This window comes from Dendrobates tinctorius, unplaced genomic scaffold (assembly GCF_039654945.1).
Source record: "Dendrobates tinctorius isolate UK_male_01 unplaced genomic scaffold, ASM3965494v1 ptg000156l, whole genome shotgun sequence".
Lineage (NCBI taxonomy): Eukaryota > Metazoa > Chordata > Amphibia > Anura > Dendrobatidae > Dendrobates > Dendrobates tinctorius.
In genome coordinates, this window is record NW_027361823.1 from 5,442,727 (window position 1) to 5,454,906 (window position 12,180).

The 12,180-nt window shown below is 41.7% G+C and overlaps 1 protein-coding gene across 6 annotated transcripts in view; it reads left to right on the plus strand.

Moving 5' to 3' along the window:
- The window catches only part of SLC16A12 (solute carrier family 16 member 12), a 192,397-nt gene that overhangs the window by 158,752 nt on the left and 21,465 nt on the right, over nt 1-12,180 (plus strand). For 4 of the 6 annotated variants that reach the window (XM_073548172.1, XM_073548174.1, XM_073548171.1 and 1 more), the window contains one exon: nt 6,084-6,227. In XM_073548172.1, the coding sequence (XP_073404273.1) occupies nt 6,084-6,227 (144 nt within the window). Of the gene's footprint in view, nt 1-2,934; nt 3,048-3,196; nt 3,324-6,083; nt 6,228-12,180 lie in introns of those variants that run through there. The other 2 variants (XM_073548178.1, XM_073548175.1) reach the window with 2 other exon arrangements.

Genomic DNA, 12,180 nt, shown 5'->3' on the forward strand with positions numbered 1-12,180 from the left:
TACAGAAATACGTGGTGAAATTAGAAAGCTATATTAAGGATTCTACGGATATGATCAGGATTTTGGGAGGAATCACATGGAAAAAAATCATATAGATTTGTCACCATGGATGTTACATCATTGAACACGAATATAGGTCATGAAATAGGATTACTCTGTATTAATAATAATAATAATCTTTATATAGCGTAACATATTCCGCAGCGCTTTACAGTTTACACACATTTTCATCACTGTCCCCGATGGGGCTCACAATCTATATTCCCTATCAGTATGTCTTTGGAGTGTGGGAGGAAACTGGAGTGCCCGGAGGAAACCCACACAAACACGGGGAGAACATACAAACTCCTTGCAGATGTTGTCCTTGGTGGGATTCGAACCCAAGACTCCAGCTCTGCAAGGCTGCAGCGCTAACCACTGAGCCACCGTGCTGCCCTGTATTGAATACTACCTAAAAAGAGACATACAATTGGATATAAGGAACATCAATTTCATTCTGGATGGCCTAAATTTCATATTAAACAATAATTTTTTCACCTTTGATGGTGACATGTACCATCAAAAGTATGGTACAGCTATGGGTTCGAAAACAGCTTGCTCGTACGCTAATCTTTTTATGGGTCTTTTTGAAGACATACATATATATGGAAACAAATACAAGAATGGCTTGGTTTTATATAAAAGGTTTACTGATGACTTATTCCTGATCTGGGACATGGAAGTTGGTGACATGGAGGAGTTTTTCAGTGACATAATTAATAACCACTGGGGGATAAATTTTGAACGAACAATACATGAAGAAAGCATCAATTTCCTGGACCTAACAATTTTCTCTGATGGCACAAGGATACATACAAAAACATACTTTAAGCCTACGGACAGGAATTCATATATTGATTTCAGGAGTGGACATTACACAAAATGGCTGCGTAATATACCGGCCAATCAATTTAGAAGGATTAAGAAGAATTGCACTTCCAAGGATGACTACGCTTCTCAATCTGAAATACTCAGAAAAAGATTCCTAGAGAAAGGATATCCAAAAAAATTGATATCCAGCACACACAAGCACAGTGGAAAAATCCCGCAAGAAACCCTCCTTATACAGAAAGACAGAAAAGGGACAGAGAAGAACAAAGCATTTAATTTTATAACGACTTATAATAATTGTCACAAGTCAATCAAAAAATGCCTTCATACACACTGGCACTTACTTCTAAGTGATCCAATATTAAAATCCATTGTACCTGATAGACCAGGAATTACTTTCTGCAGGGCGCCAAACATTAAAGGGATAATGGCTCCTAGTAGGCTCAAACAGAAGACAACCACGAATTATGCCAAAGTACTGCAGAAAAAGACCTCAAAATGTAGAAAAAATAGATGCCTTTGTTGTCGGAGCATCCAACAGACAAGCAGCTTTAAATCCGCATCAACGAATGAATCCTTTACCATTAAACATGACATGAATTGCTCTACAGAGTTTGTAATTTACTTGCTTGAGTGTCCATGTGGCATGCAGTATGTTGGCAGAACTATCAGACCACTTCATGAGCGGCTAAACAAACATCGTTCAAATATAAAGAGTGGGTATAGAGCACATGGAGTGTCATTCCATTATGACACGTATCATAACAGAGATGCAACAGCAATTAAGATAACCCCGATCGATCATATAGCAGTGAATATACCCAACAGATTCGAGCTGCTCAAAAAACGTGAAAAATATTGGATGTTTAAACTGGACACATTAAAACCGAGAGGGCTAAACATAATTTCAGAACTAATATAAATTATAATCCCCCAACCCCCCCCCTCCTCTCGGTCACATCCTGAGTGGGTAAGAAAGGCGCACCATAGTAGGAGGAATTCCTGCCTCCTTATGTTACACACTTAAGCAAACCTCACTTTATTTTTTCGTCTGACTACTTTCTTGATCGCACGGGTATATCTAAACACTTAATGTTTCACATACACCTAATGACACATTTATTTTGTTTAAATATATATCAAAGTTGGTATCCTATCTAGAATTTCACAATTCCCTAATTTAATATGCATAAGCTCACAACAATTTATAATTTTTCCTGATTGTCCCTTGTACTATGTCATTTATGCCTGCATGGAGACCTGTGACTTTCCTGGGGACTAGAACCCAGGTGTGCTAGACCAACAGACACACGTTTCATGGGTGACACCACCACAATTAATATAGAAAATAGTGACCATAACTACACGGAAGATGATAGACACATTTTTTAGGCCATTTTTAATAATACGATTATATAATAGTAATTTTTAGATAATTCTTTATTGATAATAAATAATAAAAATAAAAATGAAAATAAAAATAAAAGTTTTTTAAAAGCAGTTAATTTTAGAAATAATCTATTTTATGAAGTTTATTTAATAGTGGCATCGCTCCTTGATTCCCTCCTACAAAACAAAAATAAAGAAAATTGTTCATTGCAATTTTTTATAATAATTTTTTAACAAACTATAGTATCACATATTCAACAGGATAGTTTTGTGAAAAAATAGTTCATAGAACCTATGTTCCAAAGGCACTGATACCAGCAAGACGGTGGCGCTCAACATAAGTCACAAGTGAAAACAATGAAACCAGTAAACACATGGGTTCTACTACCCTGAAAGTCGGGAGATAATGTTTTTTAAAAATTTTTTTTTTTGTTTTTGCATTGACAGTCTGGATACTTTGGCAATGTTTCCGCTGCAATTTTTATGAAGGTCTTCATATCATTTTACTGGTAGGATTTTTATGTACATTTTAGCAAGTATTTTGAAGGATTTTCTTGTTTTATTATGTTATTTGTGTGAAATTGTGCCAAAAATGCTGGCCCCTCCCCCAGTGATGACCATTATGACATCATATGTAAACAGAACACACCCATAATTGCTAATGGAAGGGGCTATAAATTCCCTGCTCCTATGGCTGGTGTAATATCCCTGAGGAAGGTGCCAGGAAGGGCGCCGAAACGCGTAGGAAGGAATAAAGAAGTACTTTGTTACAACATCTTGCATCCCAGGTGATTTTGTGGCCTCAGCAGCGCGGACTGTGGCACACCTTGCTTCCCATATTCTCTGGCAGAATTCTAGCAAGAAAGCTTTGATGAATTGGGCCCATAATGTATGGCAATGAGTCCAAATGGCCATCTATGATCATTTGTAATGATCCAACTCCTGTCTGGTAGCAGCTTTCTCTTCTCTCCCCATTGAAAGTATATGAACACTGGGCCAAGCCAAACGCTCATGTGCACGTCGACTTCTCTTCCAATTCCACAGACCACTATCTTGCATGTATGGTGAGATTAATTTTCATGTTGATTCATCCCTTGAGACATATTATGCCACTTCTGTACTAGGCCACCATGTACATTGCACTGCTTTTGCTTGTACCATGAGGATCAGAAACTCTGCAACCAGAATTTCTGTGAATCAGCCTGCGTATTTTTTCTGTAGTTTTTCTCCATAACAATTGTGTGTTGAATCAAATATAGTGTTGGATTAGATACACACAGAACACTACTGCCCACTGCGTGGGGTACCATGTGACTGGCATACAGAGGTACAATGGGCCTCATTCATTTCTTAATCTGTTCTGGTAAAGTGAAAACTGAACTCTGATTGGTAGTTATTGGCAACAAAGGCCATTTTGGTAATTGCGCCCCAATGTGTTATCCTGAAAAATCTCCAAGAAGGATACAAGTTTTTTTTTTTTTGTGGCCACTCTGTATCATTTCATTCCAAATAGAGGAGAGATGATTCAGTCAAGCGATGCAACTATTTTTTTCTCCTACAGATATTGGTGTACAGAGCCAGCTAGGAGTATGCCCATAGGGCCTGTGCCCTGGATTCTTAGAGGGGGCATCAAGCCACTTTACTCTGATCAAGTTAGTTAGATAAAGGGCAAGGGCAGCAAACGGGTTAACTAAGGTGAAGCTAATATATGGAATGTACAGTAGAATTAGGTAATGTAACCTTCTGAGATGACGTGTGACCCTCAAGAAGGGGATGCCATTTTGACATTTTTTTTTTCCTGTGACCTTTACACCTTTTATTCATGATCCTGAATGGAATTCTAAATCTTGTGCCCATAACTTCTGGCTGGAAAGAAGTCAGAAGTTATGTCACAAAAGCTCAACGCCATTCTGTGAGAGCCAGAACGAGGCTCCCATAGAGATGCATTGAAGGGAAGTGGATGAAGACGGCGAGAGGTGAGTATGGAACGGGGACAGGAGAATTACGGTAAATTTAAAGCACCACTCCAGATGTGAAATAAAAAAAAAAAAACGCAGGAGTGGTGCTTTAATAGACATTCCCTAAAAAGCTTGCACTCTACAGATGCAATGAAATCGCAAAAAGGTCGGTTGCCAAACTCTGCAATGGTTTAACTTAAAGGCTTACTATATACTCAGATGACAGCTTATTCAAAAAGTTACTTCAGTGTGTCTGTACATCAGGGATAATATTTTGAATCATTGCTAGTAGCCTGTATTTTTCACCAGCTTAACATCTGCAGACTACTTTACTAATTTGCAACTGACCCTTGGACTAGTGGAAGGAGATAAGACGTTATGTCTCTTATAAACTAAACACAGAAGGATTTCTGCTCTTTTCCCCTTTGGTAGCACACAGACGGAAGTAGCAGAAGCAATGTGGAAATTATCCAGCATAACTGAGCAGTGTAGCTGTGAACCAGCACTAGGATAAGCTAGCTAGAATCTGCAGACTCTGTTTTCTTTGCTTCTCTCTCCATCTTCTCGTCATTCTCCTCCTCAACCTCTTTTTACCTTTTCTCCTCCCTCTCCTCTCCATAGATTATAATCAGAGGTGCAACCTGATATCTCACTGTACAAGCAGCCTGGCTTGCCTTGAGCAAGATGAATTTGAGCTGTTTTTTTTCAGAGTAAATGATGAGTTCTGGAAGCAGGAGAAGGTTAAGAAATGGTTCAGAAGTGTAGAAAGAGGCAGATATCTCTGAAAATGATATATTACATAGTTTAATTTATTCATTTGTATTACTGATGAATGCCAAGTTTGATGTCAGTATAGTTTCCACTGAGAGTAGCTGCACTTTCGCAAAACCTTTTTGCATGTCTGAAGCTTTGATAGCGATGGTACATATACAAAGACCCTCAAGTGAGCAGAAACATCCAGCTGAGCGCCGCTCTCTTCGTTAGCTGAAGACAACTTTAGGGTACATGAATACTGTGGTTTTTTTTTAGGAGTTTTTAGAGCAGAACTTAGGAGAAATTATCCATATTCAAGTAAAAAACTCAGCAAAAAGACTGATGGAATACGCACTTATAGACTTTTTACTGAGCCCATTTTCAGTTTTGAAGAAGAGTAGTGCTTGGATGAGGCTTCCACTTCTTTGTTTTTGTGGGTCTTAGGACCTGAACCATGACCAAACAAGCTTCTGACATATCTAACAGTTTTGTGAAAGTGCAGTGTGTCTTTATTAAGTGGATGCTAACTGGAAAACGCCTGGAAAAGTGCATAAAAATACCCCCAAAAAGAATGAACACATGCACGGCAATGTCAAAACGACTTGCACGTTTCATCATTTTGAAATTTCTTTTAACATCTTCAGGCTTCGAAAGCCATGAAACGGCTAAAAGGATTGATCTGACCAACACTGGTAGCTTCACAAAACCATTGGAGACTGGTGCAAATAAAAAAAAAAAAAGTGCCTCTTCTCTCTTGCAGCTCCTTGAGCTCTGTGGCATCTACAGGCAATAAGGGGTAATCTACTGATAAGATCCTTATAAATACTTTTAAGCCCAAATCTGACAAAAGACGTCTAGAAGTGACACCTTTATTGGCTAACCAGAAGAATTTTGTTTGCAAGCAATCAATCAGAGCACAGCCTCCTTCTTCAAGCAGGTTTGGAAAACTAATTTTTCTGGATAGCCAATAAAGGTATCACTTCTAGACTACTTTTGTAATTTTTGGGCATAAAAGTATTTACATCAATTTTTCATGGTAACACAATATATATATTTTTATTGTACATGATAACATTCTTACAAAGGTTTGACTGATCATACCTCCTTTTACAGCCCCTCTGGGAAGCTATGTGAGCAATCACGTCTCCTGTCAAATGGGAATCATTCTTGGTGGCCTTCTTGCTTCTATGGGACTAATCCTAAGTTCATTTGCAACAAGCCTGGAGTATCTCTACCTCACCCTAGGAGTAATCACAGGTAAGAGCTATTGGGATACATATCTCTTTTACAGAAAAGGTAAAGGTAATATCACTTCAGTCTCGCAGTCATTTGTGTTGCAAACTGGAACGTAGTACTGACTCCATTGATTTGGTACAAAATGAATGATTTCATATATTGCAGCACTGTCAGTGTCCTCTATATCTTGCCATGTCTGTTAAACACATTATCTGAACCCAAATAATTATAAATATCAACTGTCAGATACATTTCATTTTTAAGGTGGTCTGTTATGATTGAGTCACCGTAGGAGGCAAAAACAGAAATGCTAGCTAAGTCCTGAAAACCAGAGAAGTTGGCAGCTATCGGATTGCAGACCCCTGAACCTATCAACACAACTAGCAGTAGCCGTGGGGGGTTCCTACGATGCCCTAGACCCCTCGATCACAGCCGGAGAATTAAATAGGCCTAAAGAAAGAAAGGGGAAATCTAAACTGCCCCAGAGCAGACCCCAAAGCAATAGGCAGCCCCCAACATATAATGACGGTGAAGCAAGATGAAAATACTAACACAGACAGAAAGATAGACTGAGCAAAGAGGGGCCCAAGCTAACTAGATAGAAAAGGACAGGACGGCTGCTGTCTGCAATCCGTGAAAAACCCTATGAAAATAAGAGCCAACAGACTGACAGTGAAAAAGGCCCTGAAGACGCTAGGCTTCAAAAAAGCTATGTCAGTACTCAGGAATATACTGAAGACAGAGCTACAGGCAAAAGGAGATTCAGCTCACCCCAGCAGGGAATGGCAGAATACTGAAAAGCAAGGAAAACAAAAAACAAAACAAAAAGCTAACAGGCAAAACAGAAAACTTAGCTTTAGAGGAGCAGGAATCAGACTGGTGTCCTAGAAGTCAACAGAGAAATCACCCGCAGGGCAGAAGGGCGTCGGCAGCCTTATATCCAGTCCGTGACTCCACCCAGCCAGTCATCCTCATTAGACTCAGGTGCCTGATAATCAGGCTCACTACCTTCCTTTACCAGAATAGGGAGTTCACCAGACCCCAGTGACGAAGGGGAAAATGAACTCACAACAGTAACTCCCCCTTGAGGAGGGGTCACCGAACCCTCAACCACACCACCAGGGCGATCAGGGTGAGCCCGATGAAATGCACGCACCAATCTTTTGGCATGAATATCAGAGGCAGAGACCCAGGAATTATCCTCCTGACCATAACCCTTCCACTTGAGTCTCCGTCTAGCCAGACGGGAATCCAGTATTTTCTCTACCTCATATTCCATGTTACCTTCAACCAATACAGGGTCTGGAGGTGCCACCCCAGGAACAACTGGTTCAACAAACCTCTTCAACAAGGACTTATGGAACACATTATGGATTTTAAATGTGACAGGAAGAGCCAAACGAAAAGAGACCGGATTAATAATCTCCAAAATCTTGTAAGGTCCAATAAATCTAGGCTTAAACTTAGGAGAAGCCACCTTCATAGCAATATTTTTTGATGATAACCACACCATATCACCAATCTTAAACTGGGGACCAATGGTCCTATGTCGATTGGAAAACCGCTGGGCCTTTTCCTGGGAGAGAGAACTTATCCACCACTTGGTCCCAGATCTGGTGCATTCTCTCCACCACAGTGTCAACACCTGGGCAGGCAGAAGGCTCCACCTGCCCTGAAGAAAATCGAGGATGAAACCCAAAGTTACAAAAAAAAAGTGACATCAAAGTGGCAGAACTAGCTCTATTATTTAAAGCAAATTCGGCCAAGGGCAAAAATGAAACCCAATCATCCTGATCAGCGGAAATAAAACATCTCAAATACGACTCCAAGGTCTGGTTTGTTCTGTCTGCCCATTGGTCTGAGGGTGAAAAGCAGAGGAGAAGGACAACTGAATTCCCATCTTGGAACAGAAAGTCCTCCAAAATCTAGACACAAACTGAACTCCTCTGTCAGATACAATGTTCTCAGGAATCCCGTGTAAGCGAACCACCTGTTGCAAAAACAGGGGCACCAACTCAGAGGAAGATGGCAACTTAGGGAGTGGTACAAGATGAACCATCTTAGAGAACCTATCACAAATCACCCAAATAACAGTCATTCTTTGAGAGACCGGCATATCCGAGATTAAATCCATTGAAATATGGGTCCATGGCCTCCTGGGGACCGGCAAAGGCATCAACAACCCACTAGAGCGAGAACAAGATTTAGACCGGGAGCAAGTCCCACAGGACTGCACAAAATTCCTGACATCATGAGACAAGGTGGGCCACCAAAAAGAGCGACTCACCAGATCTCTAGTACCAAAAATACCTGGATGACCAGCCAATGCAGAGCAATGAACTTCAGACATCACTCTCTTCTTCCACTGGTCAGGAACATACAACTTTCCACTGGGACAACGCTCAGGTTTGTCCTCCTGGAACTCTTGCAGAGCAAGTCTCAAATCGGGCGAGATGGCAGAAAGAACTACCCCTTCGCCTAAGATGGTAGCAGGCTTGGTCACCACAGGAGAATCAGCAAAGAAACTCCTAGAGAGGGCGTCTGCCTTGACATTCTTAGTTCCAGGAAAAGAGACCACAAAATCAAAACGTGTAAAAAAACAAGGCCCACCTAGCCTGTCTAGGGTTCAAGCGTTTAGCTGACTCTAGGTAAATCAAATTCTTGTGGTCAGTGAGGACCACAACTTGATGTTTAGCTCCCTCCAACCAATGTCTCCACTCCTCAAATGCCCATTTCATGGCCAACAGTTCCCGATTCCCCACATCATAGTTACATTCAGATGGAGAGAACTTTCGGGAAAAGAAAGCACAGGGATTCATTTTAGATGTTACAGGATCCTTTTGGGACAAAACAGCTCCTGCACCAATCTCAGAAGCATCCACCTCTACCTGGAACGGGAGTGAGACATCCGGTTGCCGCAAAACCAGGGCGGAGGTAAATCTTCGCTTCAGCTCCTGAAAGGAAGCAACAGCCTCAGGAGACCAATTCAACACATCAGCACCCTTCTTAGTCAGATCAGTCAATGGCTTGGCAATACTAGAAAATTTTGCTATAAATTTCCGATAAAAATTAGCAAAACCCAAAAACTTCTGGAGGGCCTTCAAAGAAGTGGGCTGAACCCAATCATAAATGGCCTGCACCTTGGCCGGGTCCATTTCAATAGTTGACAGAGACAAAATAAATCCCAAAAATGAAATCCTCTGTACTCCAAAAAGGCATTTCAATCCTTTGACATACAGGGAATTCTCCCTCAAGATCCGGAACACAGTCCGAATATGTTCCACATGAGAATCCCAATCCTTGGAGAAGATCAAAATATCATCCAGATAGATAATCAAAAATTTATCGACAAAGTCTCGGAAAATATCGTTCATGAAGCACTGGAAGACAGAAGGGGCATTAGTGAGCCCAAAAGGCATCACCAGGTACTCAAAATGTCCCTCCGGAGTATTAAACGCCGTCTTCCATTCATCCCCCTGCTTAATGCGGATAAGATTATACGCCCCCCTGAGGTCAAGCTTGGTAAACCAGCAAGCACCTCTAACTCTAGAGAATAGATCCGAAATCAGGGGTAACGGATACTGATATTTAATAGTAATTTTATTGAGGGCACGATAATCAATACAAGGCCTTAAAGAACCATCCTTTTTGGCCACAAAAAAAAAGCGGCACCTAAGGGTGAAGAGGATGGTCTAATATGACCCTTCTCCAACACCTTCTTAATATAGGACCGCATAGCCTCGTGCTCGGGTACAGATAAATTGAAGAGCCGACCCTTGGGAAATTTACACCCCGGGCTTAGTTCAATATCACAGTCATAACTCCTATGAGGAGGCAAGGACGCAGACTCATTATCACTAAATACATCATAAAAGTCCGCCAAATAGTCAGGAACATCATGCGACTGAGGAGAGGTGGAAAAAACCGGAGCCTCACTAAAGGCACACCGACAACCCCAACTCACCACAGACAAATTTCCAATCCAAAACTGGATTATGAATTTGCAACCAGGGAAACCCCAGAACAACGGCATTATGCAGACCATGCAATACCAAAAATCTGCAATTTTCTTGATGGTCTGGGGCGACCCGCATGACCACCTGGGTCCAAAACTGAGGTTTATTTTTAGCCAAAGGAGTAGCATCAATCCCCCTCAAAGGGATAGGCGTCTGCAGAGGTGTCATCGGAAATCCACAACGTTTAGCAAAATCCAAGTCCATTAGGTTTAGCGCTGCTCCCGAATCCACAAAAGCCTTGGCGGAAAATGTGGACAGGGAGCAGATCAGTTATTGCCAGAAGAAACTTAGGTTGAACACCACCAACAGAAAACGTGTGTGCAAAGCGTTTCTCTCGTTTAGGACAAACAGAAATAATATGCGAGGCATCTCCACAGAAAAAACACAGCTTATTACGCCTTCTGAACTCCTGACGTTGCACCTTAGACAAAACTCTATCACATTGCATAGGTTCAGACGTCTGTTCAACCGGTGGCAACACCTCTCGTGCAATCCTGCGTTCACGAAAACGCTGATCAACCTGAATGGCTAATGACATAGAATCGTCCAGACAAGAGGGAACAGGAAATCCCACCATAGTATCTTTTACGGCTTCTGACAAACCCTTCCGAAAGAGAGCAGCCAAGGCATTATCATTCCAGGTAGTAAGGACCGCCACTCTCGGAACTTTTGACAGTACAACTCTGCAGAATCTCGACCCTGGTTCAATGCCAACAGGGTCTTTTCAGCCTGATCAATAGCATTAGGTTCGTCATACAACAACCCCAAAGCTTTAAAGAATGCGTTCACATTAGTCAGAATAGGATCATCTGGTTTCAAAGAAAACGCCCAATCCTGGGGATCGCCACGCAGCAAAGAGATGACAATTTTAACCTGCTGCGCGGAGCTCCCTGACGAGTTAGGCTTCAAGGCAAAAAATAATTTACAATTATTTTTGAAACTCAAAAATTTAGATTGATCCCGAAAAAATACATCAGGTGTAGGGATCTTTGGTTCAACAGCATGCGAACGAGAAAGGTAGGCGGAAATTCCCCGCACTTCTGCAGCGAGCTGCTCCACATGATCAGACACTTGCTTTATCTCCATTGAGAGAAAAAAAATTCCCCCTACGGCCTCAGAGATATAGAGGAAAGAATATACACACACTTTTTTTTTTTTTTTTTAAACACAATTCTTTCCTGCTATTGAGTACCCTAGGATCTGCGGTATGGCGGGTGATTCTGTTATGATTGAGTCACCGTAGGAGGCAAAAACAGAAATGCTAGCTAAGTCCAGAAAACCAGAGAAGTTGGCAGCTATCGGATTGCAGACCCCTGAACCTATCAACACAACTAGCAGTAGCCGTGGGGGGTTCCTAAGATGCCCTAGACCCCTCGATCACAGCCGGAGAATTAAATAGGCCTAAAGAAAGAAAGGGGAAATCTAAACTGCCCCAGAGCAGACCCCAAAGCAATAGGCAGCCCCCAACATATGACGGTGAAGCAAGATGAAAATACTAACACAGACAGAAAGATAGACTGAGCAAAGAGGGGCCCAAGCTAACTAGATAGAAAAGGACAGGACGGCTGCTGTCTGCAATCCGTGAAAAACCCTATGAAAATAAGAGCCAACAGACTGACAGTGAAAAAGGCCCTGAAGACGCTAGGCTTCAAAAAAGCTATGTCAGTACTCAGGAATATACTGAAGACAGAGCTACAGGCTAAAGGAGATTCCGCTCACCCCAGCAGGGAATGGCAGAATACTGAAAAGCAAGGAAAACAAAAAACAAAACAAAAAGCTAACAGGCAAAACAGAAAACTTAGCTTTAGAGGAGCAGGAATCAGACTGGTGTCCTAGAAGTCCACAGAGAAATCACCCGCAGGGCAGAAGGGCGTCGGCAGCCTTATATCCAGTCCGTGACTCCACCCAGCCAGTCATCCTCATTAGACTCAGGTGCCTGATAATCAGGCTCACTACCT